Raw genomic sequence first — 24,474 nt, 5'->3', positions numbered from 1 at the left:
AAGTAATGTGTATAAAAAGTCTGACAGCATACTCAGTGTTAAAATTCCTCTATGTGAACATACACACAAGCACAGGACTACATGAAGAGTGGGTGTGAACCAATACATAGTGAGCCAGTGGCCATATCTATAATTGAAAATGCAGGAAAAAGTGCATGGAGAAATGTACCAACCCCAAACTATTTTTGTTGTTGTTGGCGGCATCCGTCTGTCTCAGGAGACCATGGAAGAGTACCTTTGGGGGTGAGAGCACTTTTGTAGCTATGCCCACAAGAGTCTGGTTAGTGGCAACAGTGGTGCTATTCATATGCTGAAACTTTTATGCTCAGCTGTCCCAACAGAACTCTTCCATCTAGTGCAGCAGACAGACCAAGTACTGTTGCTAGAAAACGGATGCAAAGGAACCAGAACATGGCTTTTCGGAATTATTTATAATCCCGACCACATTTTTATCAACAACTTGAATAAAATGTAGGGGAGCCCAGGTAAGCCCCACCCTGTATAATCAATCACAGGATGCCCACACACCATTTGAATGGCAGTTCAACCTGGGGGGGCACCTTCTCATATATTTTATTGGGGGGGGGGCAAAGGGACCTCGGCCCCTAGGAGTTGGCTTCTAAAGACATGGATTCACATGGCATCTGAAAACAAACTAAATAAAAGCATGATAAACATGAAATAATATAATATGAATAAATGGCAGAAATGAAAGAACTCTACAGCTTTTGGAAGGAAAGCCTATTGGCAGTTGGTGCCTTTAAGAGTTGCTGCTGCAGAGAAAGCAGCTTACCAGTTGTGACAGGACACTTTTCAGTGATTCGTGTGTGATTTTTGAAACCCTGTAGATGGTCTTGAATAGCTGCTGGAACAGACCATTTAACTAATGGGCAAAGTGCTAGGAAGGATGTGCTCAACCTGTTAGTGGAATTCACAGTCCCTCTCATGCTCTCACCTGGTTCTTCTTTTCACGTGTTATAAAGGAACATAGCAATAAAGGGTTTAATCTGAATCTGGAGTCTGTTTTGATATCCTTAGCTGTGATAGCCTTACCTTTTATTTTTATCCCTTACTGCTGCAAGCTGGCTGAAGAGAAGTACCTCTGAACATGTTCAGGCTGCTTTGTTTTCAACCACAGCAGGTCTACTTAAGAGCTGTAATTAGAATACCTGATAAAAAGAATTCAGTCCTTCTGGCTAACACATTAAGCACTTATCTTTGGCACAGTTGGGTGGAAGAAGGTAGAGCTGGAGAGGCAGAGGACTGCTGTTTGCTCTCCAGTTGAGGGTAAAATGGGAGCCTTCTAGCTCCCAGTTCTGCTGTCAGTGGGGCTGTTTGCTCTTTAGAATATTAGTAACCTGTGAAGGTTCTTCACGTCTCACTGCCCAGCCCCGGAAAAGAGTCTAGGAAATGTGCATGAGGCTGTAAGAAATGTAGTTTTCCATTGAGTAAAAGCCCATTGAAGCATCAGGGTGCATTCCGTTTTTAAGTACTCTTGTTTCCCCACATGATGGTATCTAATAGTTTCTTGAATGATCTTGATGTTTCTGCCTCACTTGGCTCACCTATGAAGCTGTTCTACATTTAGGACTCTTGTCTTCCCAACTTAGTCAATAAATGCTTCCTACTTCCATGTTTATGTTCTCTCTCCTTGTGGGCCTTGCATGGGATTCATCTCTCTAAGCCCTCACTCCCTCATTGTGTGAAACACTTGAAGAGTTTTCCTCAATCTGTTTAATGTTGTCAGCAATTGGGAACTGGTATGGAGGAAGAAAATTACTTAGTTTGTTCTGAGAGTTTGAAGGAACTCCACTCCCAGCAATGCTCCCATCCAGTGATATTTAACCATAGCCACTGCAAAGGTGAGTAAAGAACTGAATATTGACAAGTACCTCCAAATAATAAGAATGTGAGAGCTAGCTTATAGTGACTTGTGCATATTATTTACTTGTGTCAGCTGCCCCATAGGCAGCCATTGAATGCTAACCAGGGGTCAGAAATTGGGTGTCTCTTTGACTTATGGATCAGAGCTGGAGGCAGGGGGAAAGAACAACATAGGTAGATTAGAACTAGAATAAAGCAAGAGTGAAAGGTAGAAATATCTTTACTGCTCAGGTAAGGCCCCAGCCTGAATAAGATACCTTTGCAGTCCTTCATGTTAAGAAAAGCCAGTGGTTGATTTGCACAGTCAGTAATTCTGTGGCCGTAAGGCCTGATTGCACACACCTTCATTTAGCTCACTAAGTTAGGTCCTAGTCTTGGGCCACAAAGTTTCTGATTTCAAAACCCAAAGTCTCTAATAATCAGAAGAATCCTTTACCTATCCTATTTATGGATACACAAACATGACAGGAGAGCAGCACAGCCTTTCCAGAATGGTTTATGTGGGCTAGCCAGAAGCTTGTGCCACGAGTGGCCAATAAAGATAGCAGAAACCTTAGCAGTTTATCATTTATGTGCTATCTGGCAATGTTCATTAATGCATTCTGTACTAGCAATCAAATTTTACAGGTATTATTTTTAAATGCAAGTCTAGATATAAATTTGGTATAAACTAAGATGTAAACTTAGGGAAGAAATAGCAGGAACTGGCCAGTTTATCCTTACATCTGTGCCCTGCCACCAAAACTGGCAGTACTGAGTCACATTTTGTCCCAAACACATCTGCTTATGCTTTGGAGGAAGGATTTTGATAATTTAATATTTTTTCTTTGAATTCAGCAAAAAGTCCTCCCCACTCAGCTTATGCAAGATGAAAATATTATTTCTATATAATATACCATTTCAATGAAACAATATTAAAACAGCAGTTAAAATAATATAAATATTATTTATTAGATTCTGTACTAGCCAATATTTTTAAGATTCCAGTTTATAGGATTGAAATGGCAACACACAGACATACATTTTCAAAAGGTCATGAAATAGCAAGGGGCAGCAATTAAAATCAGTAGAAGAAGTTGGGGGGGGAGCTGGGATAATGTAAAAATGGTATTTGCCTTGTGTTGAAAAGATGGCAGGGTTAGCGACTGGACTTAGGAGAGCCTCCCTGCAGAGAGAGTTCCATAGAAAAAACTGGACCCTCCTCCCTGAACAACCATGTGATGCTGCCTCCCCTTCAGCTCTTTGCCAGTTAACCATGTCTTCATGAATCATGTTATTTCTTCCTCTCTCTTCCCTTTGTCCCATTGCCTTTCTAATAGCTGGAATTTAGCTCCTAGAGGCAGAGACATGCCTGTTGTTTCTTATGTTGCTTGCAAAGAGCCATGCAAAGCAATGGTATATAAACATGAGCGGACTTATGGGAGGCAGCTGCCCCCCCAATAAAGTAAGTAAATAAATAAAAATATTTAACTAACTGACCAATTGCTCACATAGCTTAGTTCTCCCCCCCCCCCCAAATCCTGGCTATGCCCATGTAAGTAAATAACAGTAAATAAAAGGTTATTGACTTGTGCCAAGTTTGAAGGTAAAGGTGATGGTTGCATTGTGTATTTCTAGCCAGCAGCCTGCTTGCTTTTCAGGCTAAAAGACTCTTAGCCCTTTTTGATGTGATAGAGGAAACCCAGCAACCCGGGTCTCCCTCTTTGTTCTAGGCTAAGCAGCAGCTTTGCTTTTTGCTGCACTTGATCAATGAGATAATGCCTGATATCAAAAACCACATGGAGCTGCATGGAGCTGTAGGGCAATCCCTTGAGAGATGTTTTGATTGGAGCTGGGAGTTTTGTATCAGAAGAGAAGGGAGACAGACAGGTTGTTTGAGGGAAAAGAAATCCCTCTAGACCAAACACTGATGTTGGAGCTGAGCTACAAATACTCCCTGTGCTAGAGGTGCAACTTTATTAGGTTTCTAGGTTAAACGCTGCCTTTCCTATACATGGTTTCCTTTGGTTCTGTCTTCCCCGCAGCTCATTAGCATTAATAGTGCTGCGACTATGACTGCTATCAAACTAATTAGGCTCTTATTTATTTTTTTAATACTGGATTTTGCTTTCTCCCTTTTCTCCTGTAGTTGGAAGCATGGTTTGGAGCTTATTTCCTAGCCACATGAAAGTTGCTGGCTCTTGGAAGAATGGGTGTCTGTGCATTATATGTCATTCTTATTTAACCATGGAGAAATATTGATTTGCTTAATCTTGTGAGGCATGGTATGAACATAATTCTCACTTGCACATACTTGCTTTTTAAAAAAACACAAAAAAAACTCATAATAATAATTATTGTACTCCTTTTGATTTTATTTAACAAAATTTATATACTACTTGATTGTAGTGAAACCTCTAACCAGTTTACAAGAAATATTAATTATTAATGAAAAATGTTAAAAAAGCAATTGAAAGCATTTAAAAAAATGACCAGCCATAAACCAGAAATAAAAATAAAACAAGTCAACATCTACATGTCTGGATAGGCTTCACTAAACAAGAATGTTTTAAGCAAGTGCCGAAAAGAATATAGGCATCCCCCCAACTTATGCATGATTGACTCACACACAACCACTTACATGCAGTGCTGTGAAATAAATAAATAGAATCAAATGAGGAAATGGTGGGAGAAAGCAGGAGAGTCCTCATGGCTTGAAAGGAAGCCCTCCTTGAAGCCCAAAGAGAACTTCACTGAGGGTGGGGAAAGCCCAAAAGAGACTGCTCAGCCTCCCTGCCTAACAGCTGACGTGCAAGGTAGCACACTGCTGCTTTTCCACATGTCCTCTAGGCTCCAACTGGCCCCAGAGCTTCAAAGCTAATAGAAGAGAGGGTGATGTGGAGAGAGAGCTGGAGAACAGGGAAAAAAACCAGGCATGTAGAGGCTTCTTAACAGGTGCTCCCCAGTTACCTAATTTTTGCTTATGCACGCAGGGCCCCGTAACATAACCCCAGTGTAAGTCGGGGAATGCCTGTACGTTGAAGGTGCCTGCCTGACAGAGGTGTGGCCTTGGGCCCAACATTGATGGGGATCAGTGTCACACTCCACCTATGACACCACGCACATGAAGCTGGGAGAAGGCTAAGCACCTAGCCCAGCCCACTGAGCCTGGCGGTGGACCAGGCAAGCCTCCTGCCAGCTGGGCTGCAGCATGACTGAGGCTGGCGTGGCCAGAGTGGGAGACGCTGCCACGTCGGCCACAGCAGCTACAGTCGGTGGCAGTGGTGGGAGAAATGTCAATGGCAACAGAGTGCTGCAGCAGGGCTCCATAGCGGCAAGAGGGCTTGCCACTTATGGACCCACCCAAGTTTTGATCGCTGTAGCTGCTTATGCTGAGAGCCTCGTGGCAGCAGGGGTGGGAGCAGGAGGTAGTGGCGGTGCTGGCCGGATGCTTGGGCTCCTCCACCCCTTCAATATTGGGTGAGGGGGCCTGAGCTCCTGCTAAACAATATAGAGGGGGCCAAAGACACTGTGGCCCATAGGAGTTGGTGATTGTGCAGGGAGTTCCAAACTGTAGTTGCTCTCATACTAAAAATTGATTTCTTACAAGTGTAGAACAAGTATTGTGTGGTGTCTGTACAATGCCAGTTCTGCAGATTAAAGTGGTCCAGTGGGCACATATACTGTAAGACGATCCTACAAGTAAGCTAGTTCCATGCTGTTAAGGGCTTTATATACCAATAGTAACATCTTCACAACTTGGCTTCGTAACAAATCGGCAACCAGTGCAGATCTCTGAGCAGAAGTGTTATGTGCTGACAGGACCTCACTCCTCTCAGCAACCAGGCTTTAAAATTCTGCATTACCTACAGTTTCCAGATGAAGCCCAAGACAATCCCCACATGGTAAACACTGCAATAATCTAGTCTTTAAGTCGCCAACGCCCGAACTGAACTTCTGTGTTCAAGCTCCCCTTGTCCAGGAATGGTCCTAGATGTTGTACCATGCACAGCTGATAAATGGTGCTTCTAGCGACTGAGGCTGCCTGGGTCTCCAGTGACATAGCTGGATCCAGAAGCAATCCCAGACTGTGTACCTGATCCTTGATTGTTTTTGCCCTCATCTTTTATAAAGCTGGTCAATATTCCTCCACTTTTATGTATGGGTGAAACTGGGCTTGAAAGATACTTGCCCTAGGCAACACTAGGATTCTGTGTAAGAAGTGTCACCTGAACCCATATTTCCCCAGACTGCCAAGTTTCTACTTGCGGCAGCCTGGCAGACTAAGCTCATTATAGCATCAAAAGGTGTTAGCTGTTTCTTTGAAGGGACAACCCCTCTTTATTGCTCAAAGTTCAAATTTGCATTAGCAATTAGATACTGTATTTTTTATTATTTTTTATTATATATTATATATTTATATTATTTATTATTATTACTACTCCATCTCTCCTCAAGGTGCTTCTAGCCTGTGTCAATACCTGTATGTACCTTTTCTGTCGTGAGAAAAAGCGAGTGAAATCTTTTTATATAAGGTTAATTTTAACCAGCAGATACATTGTTGCTAGCCAGTTTGGCCCGGAGTCAGCCTGCAACATTTGGTGGAATCAACAGCAACCTTCAAAACATCAGCATTTGTTTTAAAAATTGAGTACACGTTCCTGGCAGTGAATGAGACTTAAGGGGAACAGCTATAACAGCTTAGTGATGAGGCATGTGCTTTACATACAGAAAGTGTCAGGTTCAGTCCTCTGCTTTTCCAGGTAGGGCTGGGAGAGAGTCTTGTCTGAAATTCTGCAGAGTCTCTGCCGGTCAGTCTAGGCAGGCAGTCCCAGCAAGCATGGCCAATACTGAGCTAGATGGACCATTGGTTTGGTCAGGCATAAGGCAGCTTCCTTTGCTCCACTTGATGTCAGGTTAACTCAGAAACTCTTTGTGATACCTAATGGTCAAGGAGGAAGGATGTATTCAGAAGACCTTCTTATCAGTTGCCCTCTTGTTGGCCTGCCTCCAAACTCTACTAAAACTAATTCTGGAAACAACATTAACCAAACTAAGGAAATAACAAACACCTCACTTTGCAGATAGAGGATTTTAAACTAATTTGAATATGTCTCATAGAATTCAGATATTGTAGTTGCAACTTGTTATGAGTTATTTCATTTAGGAACCCCAAACCTTTAAGTTCTCTCTCTTGTTCTCCAACTCCACTCTTTCTAGGTCCCAGCCATCATTACTGTGAAATCAAACCACTTGCTTTATTGCTCAGATTCATATTAAAAGTTTTTCCTCCTCCTTAATGTAAAATTAAGGTGCAGCAACAGAAATACATTTTGCAGTCATAGTGACAGAGGGAAATCAGAAGCTGGAGTGATGGTGGCTTGTTAATAAGATTATAATTGGAGGGTTAAAACCTTGTGATTGAGTTGAAGACTGTCTTGGTGCTCTTGTGGCGCCTCAGCAGCCAGGCCCCAGGTGCCTGGCTGAGCATCCCGTGCCGACATCTGGAACCAGTTGCAATACATCACTGTCAAAACTGCTTTCTATACGTATCTGCATTTACACATTAGTTACCCACGCAGCACTCATCAAAAAAGCTGAACAATCTTGACACGGTGTCCCTGGTGGAACTGCAAAGGTGAACCGAAGTTGGGAGGCAGCGTCTCGCGTCACTGTCTGCTGCGCTTGTACAACAGGAAGCCTGATTAAAACTGAAAGGAAAAATTTATCGTCAGCTTCTGCTTTGTATCATTTTACCTATAATGGGGGGTGGGGTGGAATGAAATTATAGTTAACTGTACCTGGTTTTTTGGAGCTATACAACTGTACCTTTTTTTTTTATATATAAAATATTTATTAAAGTTTTACAAAATGAAAAAAGAAAAAAGAAAAATACAAATAAAAAACCCATCTTTCCATTACTGTCTTTCATTTACTTAATTCCCGGACCTCCTCTAACCTCCCTTTTTGTATTCCAGTTTAATTTGTCAGTTCAGCAAATCCTTCCCCTCTTTGCTTATCCTAATCTTTAATCTTAAAATAATGTAACATTAGATTTTTGCTTATTAATAGTCCATTTTTTCATACTCCTTATAGCATTATAGCTAAACCTATTTTTTTAAAAAGTGTTCCCTTTGTACTTTGTTTTGCTACATATCCTGTAAATTATTCCTCTTTGGCTGGTTAAATACCCAGATCGTTGGCCGTGTTGCTGTATCTTACAACTCTGCTAGTAAATACTGTGATTTTGGAGTGTGAAAATTACTGGTTTTGAAAGTAAGACTGTTATAGCATGCTGAAAATTAAGTGTGTGTGTGTGTGTGTGTGTGTGTGTGAGAGAGAGAGAGAGAGAGAGAGAGAGAGAGAGAGAGAGATGAGAACAGCTCATTGGTGCTGTAAATGCACTGTAACCTGAATTCTCAGAGGTGGCAGTCTGACCACTGCCACTGCTTTTTTAAAAAATCCCATTGCTCAGCGAACTTACAAACCATAAACAAAGCACACCTAGCAGTGATACCTCCAGTTGCACCCTAGGCTCAGGACATACAGGAGACTGCTTGAAGAGGACCTAGCACTATCCAAGGACTTAAGTGGGTAAGAATCACAGTCCCAACAAATTACCATGTTACAGTTCTAAAGTCCATACAACAAGGAGTGGGGGGTTCATCGAGTGTAAGGGCTCACATCATTTCTGGTAACAGATGCCGAGGATATTACCTCATTTTATTTTATTTTTAAAATAAAATGAACTGGGAAGAGCAGCCATTGCCACAGTGGCTTAAGAGATTGGAGAACAGGGCCCAAACTAACCAAATAAATTTCAGTAGGGAAAAATGTCAGATTCTACACTTAGGCAGGAAGAACCAGATGCACAAATATAAGATGGGGGATACCAGTAATATATGTGAAAAGGATGTAGGGGGTCTTAGTAGACCACAAGCTTAACAAGAGTCAACAGTGTGATATAGCAGCAAAATAGCTAGTGCTATTCCAGACTGCATCAACAGAAGCACAGTCCCGGTCAAGGGAAGTAATAGTACCACTCTGTTCTGTCTGGAGTACTGTGTCCAGTTCTGGGCATCACAATTTAAGAAGAATGTTGACAAGCAGGAACGTGTGCAAAGGAGAGCAACCAAAATGATCAAGGGTCTGGAAACCAAACATTATGAGGAATGGTTGAGGGAGTTAGGTATGTATAGCATGGATAAGAGGAGACTGAGAGGAGACAGGATAGCCATCTTCAAATATCTAAAGAGTTGTCACATTGAAGAAGGAGCAAGCTTGTTTTCTTCCATAGGACCCCCACCAATGTCTTCGAGGTACATGAAAGCAGATTACAACTAAACATTGTAAAGAACTTTCTGACAGTAAGAGCTGTTTGACAGTGAAACAGACTCCCTTGAAAGGTGGCGGATTCTTCTTCCTTGGAGGTTTTTAAGTAGAGGTTGGATTACCATCTGTCGTAGTTGAGATTGCAGGGCGTTGGACTAGATGTACCTTAGGGTTCCTTCCAATTCTATGATGCTATGATTATATGAAGACATGAGAAATGAGAAAGTAGATAATAACTTTTGTTGAGGAAGCAGAGGACTTTTCCCCCTTTACTAGTCCGCAATACTACAATTGAGTCATCTAGTGAAAGTGATTGGCAATAGATCCTGGGCAGACAAAAGGAAACCTTTATTATTAGCATAGAATTCACTGGCACAAGATATGGTAATAATGACCACTGAGTTTATTTGCCTTTTATCAGGAAATTAGAGAAATCCATGGAGGCTTGGTTTGTTGGCAGATTTTAACCATATAGTTAAATGGAACCTGCATGTTCAAGAGCAGTGTGTTTCTGAATCCCAAAAACATGGAATGGTGACAGTGAGAGGGGCGCCTGGATGGCCACTCCCTGTTGGAAAGGAATATTGGACTAGACCAGAGATGGAAAACTAGCTGCCCTCCAGATGTTGTTGGACGGCAACTCCCACATACTTTATTACCATTGTCAGTGCTGGCTGGGACTAATGGGAATTGGTGCCCAACAATATCTGAAGGGTCACTGGTTCCCCATTCCTGGACAAGATGGACCTTTTGGTCTGATTCACCATTGTTGCTCTTATGTTCATATGACCGCTGCCCTGTGACTGTTTATATTTATGTATGTATTTATTTAAAATAAATAATGCAGCATGACTCATTTTATGTTCTTAATAGATAGTAAATGTGGGCATTTGCACCTGATGACCTTAAAAGAGGTGGAACATGTTTATTCTGCTAATAAAGAGCTCTAATATGACATTTGTATGTATAGCCATAGTATGAATTACTTAGAAGGTGTGACCTAACTAGATTTAGGCAAATGGGAGCATGGAAGAGGGAGGGAGAAGAGGTTAACTGAATTATTTAAGACATATAATTTTATTCCCTTTTGTGCCTTTGAAAATATATTTAGCTTTTGGAGAGCCATCTCAAGATTTACAACCAGGTTGTAACATCTGCAGATTTGCAAGTTGGAGTTTGATGCAGCTTGAATCATGGGAGTTGGTCTAATTGGGTAATATTACAAACCCTGCAGTAAAAAATAAAGGGGAAGAGGTCATGTGTTTGCCAGTATGCTCCAATTAGCACTGCTTACATCTATTAATAATAAGCACTGTCAAGTGAGGTGGTAGAAGTGTTTATACAGGTGAGCAGGGAGTTTGTTTCCCTGGAATGAATTAAGTCTCAACCCAACCAAACCATGTAAATAGCTTTTCTTTTAAAAAAAAAAGTGCCTTAAAACAATTCCTCGCTTGATTGGGAGATGAACAGGGGACATTCAGCTTGATTTTTAAAAATTTCTTCTTTTAACCACCTACAATAGTAATAGGAATTTGCTGCACATATTAGGCTGGGGTTTTTTCCAGAGAGCAAAGAGAGCAAAGGTGAGTTCATGGTGAGTTCCAGCAAATTTAGAAAAATAGCACTGATGTTAGGCATTGCAAACCAGCCATTCATAGCAAAGCTATGCCAAACTAGTTCACACACCAGGCTATGAAGTGAAAGTATTTCATTGCTGGATGATTCTCTGGATCTTTGTGGGCAATTTACTTGATTGTGTAACTCTGAAGTTGCAGACATGGAAGACAAGCTGACAGGATCCTTCAAGAAAGCTATGTCTGAGACATAGCTTCTGATTTGTCCAACTTCAGTTATTTAAAATCTATTTGCATCTTACATCTTTTTTATGTTGCTGGTTCTTGGCTGCCCTGTTTTGATGTCTTAACAAGATGAATCTGCATCGGCCAGTACATCATTGTTATTATCCAACACAATCCTCCCCATTATAAACCAGTCCCATGTTTGTGGGTAAGGAGCCTGGGTTGCACACATGCTCGTTTCGAGAGTGTGGAGAGAGAGAATCCTTACAGAACAGAACAGAAATACCTGTTATAAAAAGTTTTTTTTAAAAAAAATTAATTAATTGCATTGTTACATAATTAGCAGTTGGGTTGTAAACTGCCTGCACACTTATCTCTTGTTTCTCTGCACATAAATGGGCTACAGATTTACCTTTAAAAAGTGAAGAGTAAAAAATTGAGCGAGGGGCCTGAAATAGCCCTCCTCCTGGCTAGGTTTCTTGTAAGCCCAAATGGTATTTGGAAGGGATAGATAACAGTCTACAAGAGCACCTGCAGCAAGCAGGTAGTGCCAGACACTGTTGTCTAGCTAAGACAACAAGAGAGGTATGAAGTGGTATGAAGATAAATGATATGAAGTGGCAGCTGAGATGGAGGTCTTCTGCTAGTACTGGAGGAGGGGGTTATTTGGAATACTTAGTAGCTACCAGCCTTCCATGCACCTTAGTTGGAGGCCTCTGGGGATGGTAGCATGCAGGTAAGGGTTTCTAAATGGTTTTCTACTGGATGCAGTTTTTAACATTTTGAGGGTGCTTACAGTTTTGATATAGGGTCAACATTGCCCTTACCAGTATACTTGAGCATCCATTCTGTTTTAGTTTCTTTAGTGCCTGAATCAGGATAGAGTAGTTAGTGCAGGGTCTGCAAAACCACAAAGCTGCTAGGTAGATAGCAGCCCTGAATGGGGCCTTTAAATTCTCTAGTGAGCCTCAAAGGCCACTCCTGGTAGGAAGCCAGGGTCCTCCTGGTCTGCCAAGCTGTCACTTTCTAACATCTCCCCTTACATGTGACTAGCAGCTGTGGGGCTGTTCCACAATTCCCCTGGCACACACTGGAACTGTCCTGTGGCTGTCCTAGTTAAATGGGAAAGTCACAGAACAGTGGAGATGTGTGATGCGTGAACGCAGCCCATCCCTGCAGCTGGTGCTTCAAGTGTCCCACAGAAATGTTTTCACAGATGGAGAAGTCTTTGACATAAACAGATAATTCTCCCCAGTTGAAGATTTCCTCTGACTCTTTCCACTTATTCATTCAAAGGTCTGCTTAACTGGCAGTATCCTGGCACATGTCTGCTCAGCAACTCATTTCCAAGTCTATGCAAACTTTTGTTTCTTGTGTTTTCAAGATTGTCTTTGATTTCTATGCTCTGCACTGTGCATTTTGGCTATATAACACTGCAAAGGCAATGGAATATACAGTGCAAGTAATAATGCAGTGAGAGATGCTGCTTTTCTACTTTTTAAAAATGCATTTACTGTATTAAATGAATCTATACCCTACCTCTCCTAAAAGTGGCTTGTAGAATAATAAAAAAGGAGAACACAGAATCCATACTAAAATAACTCTCATGAAACTGGAATAGCCCAGCAGCAGAAACAAGCATCCAGATAAAACTGCAATAAAAACTAGATTAAAAACAGCAACAGTAAATCACAATATACATTGACACTCTGAGTAAAAAGACAGGCAGTGCAGTGAAACATTTTTTACCTGGTATGAAGGACATGGAAATCTAGGGAAGGTATGTTGAAAACCCAGTGCCTTCTGAAGACAGACAAGGGTGCCTGATGTTGGGGCTCTGTGGATCTATATGTATGGACAGGTTTATACAAAACTTGCATCATTACTTCTGTGGAGCCTGGTTAGGTTCAGAAGTATCCCTTGCTTTCTTATCTTCAAGTTCTGTTTCCCAGGATAGTGTTTCTCTCCTAATGTAAGTTTTGTGGAGATATTTTTCACTGAGTAGAAAGGTGGGATACATAAGAATTATTTCTTTTGTGTATTGAAGTATGGTTGGTGTTAGCATTGATGCAAGGAAGGCTTCCTTTTCTTTTCAGTACTGTAGGTGTTTTGTTTGTTTGTTTTTAAATCCCTGCTGGCCTTTATTAAAGCTTTTAATTAGTACCTGGCATTGCAATTGAACATTTGCATGTGAGAGATGTGTCTTTGTAACAAGTAGCATTTGATCTTAAGCTGACCTCCAGATGATTCCAAATTCCTGGAAATTCTTGTTCCAGCAGCATTTGAGTTGTGTTTCTCTTTTGTGTTGAAGCAAATGGTCAATTATAAATGTTCTCTTGGAGATGAGTAGAAAAATATTTGTTTGTTTTCTGACAAATAAGAAGTAAAGCCCCAGGCTCAAATGGACTGCAGGTATCATTTGGGTACATTCAATCCTCAGATGACTCTCCATGTATGTTTTGCATAACCTGGTAGTGTACATGCAGCTATGCTGGAGTTTTCACTATTCACTATGTTTGTGAATAGTATTAAGAGTACCGGTATATTGTGCTGCTCTGTTTAGCATAGTAGTGGTTTTAACTTTTTAAATGCTTTTTGAGTGTTCAGGGTATGTAATGAGACATTTTTCTGAATCATTTTTACAATAACCCTGGTGGGTAGGTCAGGGGCATTACTGCAGTCATCCCAGGGAGTGGCCAAGCTTTTACTTTGCTCTCCCTTCTTTCCTCATTGCCTATTTTGTCTTGCAAGTCATTATGGAAAGCAAACAACTGACACTCAGTGGACCTAAGCAGAATTCCACTTCATGACATGTAGAAATAAATTCTCACAAAACAGATAGGCAGATTAGTGTTGGTCATTTTATTTCACACACTCCAGCATTTTAAAAACTTTATTATTAAATGGATTGGTATGTTATGAATCTATTTATGGCATTTATATCTTTTCTTCCAAGCAGCTCAAGGTGACATCCATATTTCTCCTTCTCCCCATCTTCTCCTCACAACAATCCTGTGAGGCCGGGTAGGCTGAGAGGGAGTGGCTAGCCCAAGATCACCCAGTGCGTCTCAGGGCTGAGTGGGAAATTGAGCCCTGCTCTTCCAGGTCCAAGCCCAGCACTCTAACCACTAGGCCACATGGACTCTCCTGGAATCTTGGCATGCTGTCCTTGCGTTCCATGTCACCAAGCAACGGAGCCTGTGACTGTTTGAACTGAGGTTCTGGCATCTTCAGCGTGGAGAGGTTGGCAGAGGTTTGCTGTAGTGACCCTTGCTTATTTGGATTAGAATATGGCATCTCAAAGACTCCTGGGGGTAAGTGAAAGTTGGCATTTCCAGGGGACTTAGCTTTAGGACGTAGAATAATGGTATCATCAAGTTTGGCAAAGAGCTATCAATGGTCAAAGGAAGCTTCTGTTTGTGTTTGTTGGTTTGTTTATTCGAATGTAAGCCTGTGACTAGGGAGTGTCTTGTTTTTGATTTTGTATAAGCCTCTCTGGGAGCCTTTTTGGCTGAAAAGAGGAGTACAAATGCTCTGAATGAATGAGTACTTTCTCCCCATGGCCATCTCTGACCTTCATCTCTTGTTTCGGGTCTTTGGCACCTTCCTTCCTGCGGAGCAGCTCTTGGAGGCCAAGTGCTTCCTGGCCAGTGACCTTGCTGCTGAGAGCACCTTCGAGCCCTTGGACATCTCCCACTTGCTGCAAGAGTTCAGCGGCAAAGCAGTGGAGGTAGGATGCTGCCAGGGTAGGAGAGAAGAATCTCCACCTTGAAGTAGGGGAGTCCACCCCATGCCATTGGGTGGCCATGACACATGTTTGTTGGACCTGGAGGGCTAGTGTTGTGGTATCATAGCCAAGATAAGGTCCTTTTAACAGGAAGAGCAACAGAGCAGAAGCCGAGAAGGCAGGGACAGGCCTCTGTCCTCTAGGCGAGGCAGCAAGGGGTGAGATTGGTGCAGGTTCCCCCTCTCTTTTTGCCATCTGCAGAGATGCAGCAGCACAGAGGGGCTCATCCAAATCACTGAGGGATCCTTCTGGAGTGCAGGAGACCAGGGAAGACCAAGCCATTTCCTCTCTGTGACATGGCAGCAAGCAGTAGAGTTCCTGATGGAGCTGGACTACCTGTGGAGGGGTCAGGTTTAGAGGCAAAGCGCCTTTCTGGCCCTGCACCACTGCCCAGAGAACCAAATGGCCCCCTCCATGCAACAATGCGCCATCCCTGAGCCAATGGGTCTGACAGCTGCTCTTGTTTTTCCATTCACTGTGCCTGCAGGAGAATATGGCAGGAGTTTTCTGAAAGAGAGACAGTTACCCCTGTTACATCATATGTTAGACGGGGTGGGGAGGGAGGTGGCTTTCTTTCTAGCTAAGGATCAGCACTTTTTTAAAGTATTAACTGTGGATTACAAATTTTAAAAAAGCTAATGAGTTAGGCAGAACTGTAATACTGTTTACATTTATCTTTTATTTAGTTAGTTGTACTATATGTATATTATAAATAGCAACCTATATCTGCATAAAATAGAAAATATACATTTAAATTATCAATTAGATGCCAAAAGTTAGAAACAAATAGACATAATAACACAGGGGATGAATAGTGAACAAATGTATTAGTAACTTTAAGAGTAGTTAAAAGTTCAAATGGATCTAATTTTTGCATTTTCAAAACTTGTTGCATACCATCATTCCTATGTCTCTTCCAGTAGCTTTGGCAGTTGGATAGGCTAGCAGCTTTGTTACCTGCTCTGCTAAAAAGAACACTTTAGCAGGAAATGGGTTTGTGAGAAAGTGTTGATAAGGCAGGGGGTTAGGTGATGTAACTTTTGAGCCTTTCTTAGGGTTTTCATGGACTACTTTTCTGATGCTGGGGCTATATTATTGAAGCTGGACGTCAGTGTGTGACAATTTCATTCAGTTGTAGCCTACTGTAGATGCACTAACCTGCAGAGAAACATTGAATAGTCTTTGGCTATGACACTCAGTTTTACTGTAAAACACATTTACTGTAAAAACAATTCACATTAACACCACTCCAGTTTTCAGAAACATTGCATCCATAAAAGAATTCTTCTTTTTTACAGGCTGCCTTTTCTCTTTCTCCTCCTATGAGCACTGTTATTATATTGCATGTTCTATAGCTTTGTGCTGAAGTCCCTTGAAATGCTTTCTACTTTGTTGGTGGTGGTGTTGAAACCAGAAGCAAAACTACAATAGCACTATCTTCCCTTGTTGCATAGGCTTTAATGCATTCTGCCATTGGGCTTGCTGGAGTAGAATTTCCATGTTTCCAGTCACTGTGTGAATTCTGGACTTAACACAGAATTTCCTTCCATCTTACACTTAAAATAAATAACATAGAAGAAAAAGAAGGAAGTTGAGAGCATTTATGCCACAAAACTGGCTTCTGTGGTACAATGGATAGTGTGTGTGCCTTGGATAAGGGGGACACAGGTTCAAATGCCTGTTCGTTTCATGTGTCACGGGAAAGCAGAACGTGTGTAGTCACAAGTCTTAGTATAGCAAACACTATACAGGACTTTGGACAGCTCCAAGAGGCCCTGTTAAGGCAACTACCACAGTCTCTGCAGGGAGCTAGAGTCAACTGAAACCTTATGCCAGGGGTTGGCAAGGTTTACCGGCCATGGGCCGGATCACTCCCACAGAGATCGTCTGTGGGCCGGACTGGTGCAGCATGATGCCGGGAATTGTGTCTGTGCATGTCCGTGGCGCCGGAAATCGCTTCTGTGCATTCTCAGATGCCAAAAATCACGCCTGCACAGAAGTGATTTTCGGCATTTGGACATGCGCAGACATGGTTTCCGGTATCCGTACGTGCACAGACGCAATTTCCAGCACCGCTTGGCGAGTCCCCGAGCCGCGGTGCGCCGGTTTAGCACAGCACGCGGGGGGGACTCGCTGAGCGGGCGGCTCAGTTTGGGGGTGGCTCATGGGCCAGTAAAATGGTCTTCGTGGGCCGCATCTGTCCCATGGGCCGCATGTTGCTGACCCCTGCCTTATGCAGTCTACTAGACCTTCACCTTCCCAGAGGAGCTGGCTGACTGGTGAAAGGGTCCTCTTATTCTGTGGGGCTGGGGAGATGGAGGTGCTGTAGGGGACAAAACAAGGTACTAGTAGTTTTCCATTTGAAAAAATATCTTGAAGCGAATTCTCTTTCCAGTTCTTAACCATAACTTGCAAGGTCCCTGGGCCATTGCTCATTACACTGTTCAGCTTTTAAATTGTTCTGGAAAATGGAGATACACAGGCTAGCTTGCTTTTCAGGTGGGCATATTTCTAGGGTTATGGCCTTAGTGGTAGTAGGATCTAGTAGTGGAGAGGGTAGCACTGGGATGAAGAAGAATATGAGTCTCTAGTCCTTGCCAGTGAAGCAGGATCCTCTTCAGAAGCATACTTTCATCTGTGGGTGGGTTTTTAATACCTATCGGAGAGCTTTATGCACAACAATGGATACAATTTTCACATCCTGATCCCTGCACAAAGGTTTTATGTTGTAGCAGACCCATGCCAAGCTTGGGTCAGGAGTCTTGTCTGAATAAAGTTAACCAATTACCAGTAACTTGTGTCCAAAAGACACGCACACAGCGCCAAACCCAGAAGTGCCTAGAAACATATCACCAAAAAGAGTGGGATGAGGGCAGAACATATTGTGTTTATATGCTCTCCGCTGACACATGCGGGGGCTGTTTATACTGACAGTATAAACTGAAGCAAAATAGCAGCCAGTCCCTTGCAGGGACCCCCCCCCCAAGCCAGCTTAGCCCTCCGAAGCCCAGGGCAAATGTATCCAGCTTACCCCCCTCTCGGGCCTGTGTGGTGGTGACTGGAAATGCAATCCCAAGCACCACTTGGGGAAGGAATAGCCATAGTACCACTACCAGCAGCAGAAGAAGAAAAAACTTGGTGAAATTCAGGTGTAGTGCTTTTTCTGAGGTGGGGAAAGAATACTTTGGAAAATGTGATGTTGGAAGAGCCCCCTCAGTGGAGTACCAGTGATGAAGTTGGAAAGTATCTCTAGAGTTTCGCTTCTTATGTGGAATCTTCTCCAATGCTGAAGTGCTGTCAAAGCCTTTGTGATATACTGGATAGCAGGTTGGATTTGCACCAGGGAGATCAGGGTTCAAATACCCACTCAGCCATGAAGCTCAGGCAGCAAATGTCAGATGTTATAAAGAATGCTGAGGAAAGCCCCACGTCTTCAGTCCTTGGGTAATTTTCTTCAATCCTAGGTATATCAATACTTGGGATTCGAGGAAAGGTGCTCTGAACACCAATTCAAAAATGCATTCTCCTTCATATTGTAGCCCAGAGCAGCTTACAGCAGTTTAGCCTGAATGCAAAATTATTTCTGTCTCCAAGGTGTTCATAATATCTAATTAAGTAGCTTGAGGGATAAAAGAGTCCAAACACTGTAAAAATGATATTTTATAGACTGAAAACAGAATCATAGAATCTTAGAGTTGGAAGGGACCCTCTCCCTTCCAGAGCAGGGGAAAACAAGTATGCTCTCTCTTCCATGTGACAGCCCTTAAGACAGGGGTCCTCAAACTACGGTCCACGGGTCAGATCTGGCTCACCAGGGTCCTGAACCCAGCCCGCCCGGCAATTGCCACTGCCACCCGGCATCTTCAGGTGCAAGAGGCAGGGAGGCAGGCTCCCCCAGGCCCAAGGAAAAAACCCGCTGCTGCCGCTGCTGCCTTGTGGGCCAGGCTGGCGACTTCCTCTGTCCACGCGCCTGCTCTCTCTTGCTGCCACATGCTCGCTTTCCCCTCACGGGCCTCGGCCGGCTCCCCTTGCCGGCTCCACCTTGGCCCACAAACGCCGCCCCTTTTTGTGAGGCCTGTGAGGCCTAGTCGCCTCTCCTCACCGGGAACGGGCGAGCCCTGTCCTTGCGGGCTGAGGGAACGCGCTTAGCTCCTGCTGGCCTCCACTCAACACCCTGCAGCCTTGGCGCTCGTGCGGGGCTTCGCATGCCATCTGCCTCAGGCAGGTCTGTGGGAAGCCTGTGGGCCCCTCAGGCTGCTCGTGGACTACAACTCCCATCAGCCCCCCTGAATGACCTGGTAGCAGGGGCTGATGGGAGATGGAGTCCAGGAGCTGCCTGAGGGCCGCTGGTTTAGCTTCCACGGGGTAAGGACTGGGATGCTGAAGGGAGGCTTTGTTTGCTGGTTGGATTTTGGATTCTGGCTAGGCAGTTCCAGCTGGTGGATTTTCGTTTTCGGTAAGGGCTCGTAATGGGCTGTTTTAGCTTTTCGCAGAAAATAAGCAGAGGTGGGGCCGACCCAATTAACTTTCAGTTTAATTTTAACCCCCAAAGTAAAAAACTGTTGTTGTTTTTTAATCATGCTGCTAGGCCACACAAATACAAAAGTTGTGCAGTGTGGTGGGGGTGTTATCACATTGCAGCTTGCAGATGTCGGCGAAGAAACCGCCTTCTCAGGCTTACAATGGGGAATACACAGCACTAAAGGAAAAAGGAGTGGGAGGGAGGAGGTGGAAAAGCAAACCTATTTCTTCATGACTCAGTTCTTGCAATGAGCAGGTGGAATAAGCCAAAAGCTGCTTGCATCACTTGCTACAACTAACAGTGACAAATATGCAACTGGATATTGACCATCTCATTAGCCAAAAGCGGGCCCATACTTCCCATTGAAATACTTATAAGTTTATGTTGATTAAAATTGTTCTTCATTTTAAATATTATATTGTTTTTCTTGTTTTTTGTGCACCACAGATAAAATATGTGCAGTGTGTATAGGAATTTGTTCATATTTTTTTCAAACTATAGTCCAGTCTCTAACAGTGTCTGAGGGACAGTGAACTTGCCCCCTGTTTAAAAAGTCTGAGGACCCCTGCCTTAAGATATTTGAATATGGCTATCATATCTCCTCTTTTCCAGGCTAAACATACCCAGCTTCTTCAAGCGTTTCTCATAAGGCTTGGTTTCCAGAGCCTTGATCATCTTGGTCGCCCTCCTCTACACACTCTCCAGCTTGTAACATCCTTCTTAAATTGTGGTGCCCAGAATTGGACACAGTATTCTAGGTGTTGTCTGACCAAGGCAGAATAGAGTGGTACTATTCCTTTCCTTAATCTGGACACTATACTTCTGTTGATGCAGCGCAGAATAGCATTACCTTTTTGTGCTGCTGCATCACACTGTTGACTCGTGTTAAGCTTGTGGTACTGCTAGTGTGTCCCCCATCCTATATTTGTGCATCTGGTTCTTCCTGCTTAAGTGCAGAACCTTCCATTTGTCCCTACTGAAATTCATTTTGTTAGCTTGCGCCCAGTTCTCCAATCTGTTAAGGTCATTTTGTATTCTGATTCTGTCTTCTGCGGCATTCGCTACCCCTCATCTGCTGGTGCCATCTGCAATTTGGATGAGCCCCACCCCCCACTCACCCCCCACTTCATCCAAGTCATTTATAAGATGCTGAACAACAGTAGGCCCAGGACAGAACCCTGCAGTACCCCACTTGTCACTTTTTTCCAGGATGATGAGGAACCATTAGTACTCTTTGGGTTCAGTCAGTCAACCAGCTACAAATCCACCTAACAGTTACATCGTTCAACCCATATTTTACCAGATTCCTCACGAGAATATCATGGGGGACTTTGTCAAAAGTCTTTGTCAAAAAATTACAACGGAAGATGAATAAAAAAAATTAAAAGCACCACTGACCCCACCTCACTCCACCTCAAGCGGTAGCACTAAGCTGCAAACTTTCCTTTGTTCTTGAACTAATAAATTGCAATACAGAATTCCATCTGGCTACCATCACAATGCACAGCATAAGTAGCCAACATGGAACTACATCTCCTGACCTTTGGCCATGCTGACTGGGGATGGTGGAAGGCACCAGATTGTCTACTTCTGGCCTACAACATACTTCACATAGCATTAAAAATGTGTGTGTACACCCCCCCAAGACCCATACTACACCTTACCTATTCAGTTCCATCCACTTAAAGTGCTTTCTGTGGCATCTATTCTATACTTACTCATTTTCTCTTTTTGTTAGCTGACAGCCATCAGACAGATGCCTTGGTGAAACTGAGGAGCCAGGCATGGCAAGCAATATTACCATCATCCTCTTCCCCTACCCCAAATTTTTCATCTCAGTGATGGATTGAATTTCTGCATTGTGGGATAGGTAGAATGGAGACTAGAGTTCTGTCCCAGGTGTGGTGGTAAGGCATTTGAAGCATTTCTAAGAAGGGAGGTAGATCTTTGCTCCCAGGTTCTGCAGTGCTCCTCTTGCAACATTAGTACCAGTTACTGTGTGTGCTCTTCCATCATACCCCTAGTTTATCTTTGGTTTTCAGTTAATTCTTCCTACGTGTCCCCTCCCCCCTTGCCAAGATTTCCTGTGTTTTTTTATGACTTGGCCTTATCATTGCAAGATGCACCAACCACCACCTTTGTGAATCTTTTACGTCTTCTAAGTCCAAAGCAACTCTGCTTTTTGGTAGGGGCATCTCTGAATGTGGAAATAAGCCATGTAAAAATTGCTACAGAATTTCATAATGATGCATAACACATGATCTTTTAGAAAAAGTCAGATACAAATAAATGGGTTAGGACATTGTTAATGGATTGTTGTTCTTTAGTTCTTCTTTTTTAAGTCTTGTTTAAACATTGATAAAATCTATAGAGAATGGTTATCTCCAAAAGGCACCTGTCTTGACAGCCCAAACTGCCCTTCCATGTCATCTATCCATAACATTTAAAATTATTCTCCACCTGTGGCATGTAGTAAATTGATTAAATAAATTTCTTGCCAGAAAACCCTGCGGATGAAGTGACTTCTGCAACTCAAGCAAATGAGCCAAGCTGTGTGTTATATTAGAAGGCCAAAAACATAGAAAGTCAGTGTCTAGTGGCTATGAGTTGGGTTCTGAGCATGAGCAAATATCTGTTGAGTTTAAGAGCAAAGAGCCAGTGGAAGGGAGTGAATACTGCCATCACTCTTCCTCGTTTTACTGGGGTACCTGCCTGATTGCTGTTGGCAAACAAAATGCCAATATGAATAAATTTGGGGAGTGCCTGCTGCAATTTGGAAATGCATAAGCAGAAGTATGTACAAGTGTGTCTGTTTTCACACATGTGCAAAAGATTGTACTGTCACTAATTTGGTAATCTGCAGTTACTATAATGGTTCCAGAAGAGGATGAGGGTCTTCAGAATTTCAGTTTCTGGGGCACAATAATAAAATCTTGCTATTTATAGGTCATGTACCAATTGATTCTCATCCTAAAATGTCTCACCTGAATGATTCTGCAATGTGGTTGGCATGGGAGAACCTGCAACCTTTGTTGGAGAATTTGCAGTTTGCATTCCTCTTGTGCCAGTTTTGGGGATTCCTGTTGACAAATTCTTCATTTTCTTTGGTCGGAAGGAGGATGGGTTTCATTCTCATTATCCCCTGCTTTCTTGAAACCCCTGCTGCCTTCATCTGTGCCTGTGTAGATCTGAGCCTCTCTATTCATTGCAGGCGCAATGGTAGAATATGTGCAGTTAATTGCAAATAAATGCCCTTTTGAAAATCTTGTTTTTTAAATGATGACTTTATAGCATGAAACATGCTTGTCCTTTCCTTACATGTGTGACTCCCAGTCTGCAGCATCTCAGACAGAATACACAGGCTGTGTTTCCAGGGTGGCAGTGGGGAGAGAGAATGAGCTTCCCTTTATCTTTATTTATTTATTTATTAATAAAAGACAAAATGCCTTGGGGAAACAAAAGGTCTTAATGGCTGGTGCTTGGTATCCTTGACAACAGTCCCCAAAGAATATTACATTAGGGGCATGGGAGAACTTTTAAAAAAATAAGTAATGGAATTCCGTCTCCGTGATGCTTTTAGTAGTCATTTCGGCCACGGTGCAGCGAGGTCATAAGCTGAGCTCGGTGAAGGGAGCCAGAACATGAAATGATGCTGAGAGAACGTCTGGGAGATGAGAGGTACAGAATTACAAGCGAAAGTGCAGGCCTGCTGAGGCAATTACAGCTTAATGGGGTCATTTGGAAGGCAATTGCCAGGGGTTAATGTAGTATGGAGAGATGAGGTGAGATTGAAGTGAAATTTGGGGCTGGGAATGTGTTAAGATGAAAGATCAGAGTGCAGTGGATTCTGCAAAGCACAGGAAAAAGGTTTATAGCATGCAAAAAAGGGGGGGTGGGGAAGTAAAAAAAAAAGAATAAATAGTAGGCCAGCTGCTTCCAAATAAGTAAATAAAATCTTGAAGTGGACCTTCTTCTATTTGGATATCTCTGTTCGGAACTGATTCTTCTCTAGAAAAAGCACATTAATGACGAAGAGTTGATTTGATGTCAAAGTTCTGCTGTGGACAGACAGAAAATGTTTGCAGCCCACTGAGTGCTGCCATGCGTTTCTCCAGCATCGCCCCCTCTTGAAATGAACGGAGATTGCGCAGAAGCAACACTTAGTGGATTGCAGTAAATGTGCTTGTGGTCTTCTCATTATTGTTCTTCCTCTGTGCAGTCTCAATCATTCTTAGCTGTGCACGCCTGCTCTGTTGTATGCTTTGGGTATTTATTTTGTAAGAATTCACTGTTTTGGAACTAAAAAGTGAGACACAGGCCCACATACATATATTTTGATGTATTTTCAGTGGATTCATCACATTATCTTTTCAGGCATTAAAATAATAACTTGCAACGTGTCAAAATATTACAAGAATGTAAGCTAGCATACTCTGAGTGTGAGTATTTTGGTGTGCTTAAATATTACAGGTGTTTTAAATTAAAAACGTCAAACCATGAAGGCATAATGGAAGTAATCTGTCTCTCCCTTTTTTAAAAACAAAACAAAAAACCACACAACACCACCCATAGCTTTAAACTGCATCTAGCATGTTTGGCTTTTCCTCATTGTGAACAAGGGAAGTTCATAAGAATTCAAAGGACAAAAGAGATCATTATGCCTTGTTACCTCAGCTAGTTCATTACCTTAATTGCTGAGCGTAATCCGGGCTTGGAAGAAAACTCTAGGGCTTTAAGGAGATCAACAGAGGCACCTTATGGCACAGAAAATGGAAACGCTTTCGTGTTACCACTGCTGTTCCAGGAGCTCTAAACCTTGATCAAAGGCTGAACTTTTCTTAAGGTCGACCATGTGAAAATCCCACTAGAGCTGTACCAAGCGCTGAACCGTAATGAAGTGTAGTAGGTTGAGCACCATTTCTGTTTAAATGTGTGACCGTCCTGGATCACTGGCTAGTGAGAGCACATTATCATCCTCTCAGGTGAAATTTTAACATAGTTATATTTAGCAAGGGATAATAGTCTCTTTGGTGCTCTGTAGATGGCATGGACTAAAGAAAAACCTCAAAGCATACGAAGCTGCTGCAGGTTTTATTTATTTTATTCATTTTGAGCCAACATAGGGCAATCTAATTGAACTGAGTATCACTTTCCAGTTGTACTGTGCTCAC

The 24,474-nt window shown here is 42.7% G+C and overlaps 1 protein-coding gene across 9 annotated transcripts in view; it reads left to right on the top strand.

Moving 5' to 3' along the window:
- The window catches only part of PBX3 (PBX homeobox 3), a 229,769-nt gene that overhangs the window by 63,507 nt on the left and 141,788 nt on the right, over nt 1–24,474 (top strand). Inside the window, exon 1 of one of the 9 annotated variants that reach the window (XM_053374383.1) lies at nt 14,213–14,308. The exons of 7 other annotated variants lie outside the window; for them this stretch is intronic. Coding sequence is in view for 1 of the 2 variants with exons in the window: in XM_053374381.1 (XP_053230356.1) it covers nt 22,975–22,981 (7 nt within the window). In the remaining variant the exon portion in view is untranslated. Of the gene's footprint in view, nt 1–14,212; nt 14,309–22,959; nt 22,982–24,474 lie in introns of those variants that run through there. One more of the 9 variants, XM_053374381.1, reaches the window with a different exon arrangement.

Source organism: Podarcis raffonei, chromosome Z, assembly GCF_027172205.1.
Source record: "Podarcis raffonei isolate rPodRaf1 chromosome Z, rPodRaf1.pri, whole genome shotgun sequence".
Classification (NCBI taxonomy): domain Eukaryota; kingdom Metazoa; phylum Chordata; class Lepidosauria; order Squamata; family Lacertidae; genus Podarcis; species Podarcis raffonei.
The sequence above is the reverse complement of the archived record's forward strand: the minus strand, read 5'-3'. Positions and strand labels throughout refer to the sequence as shown.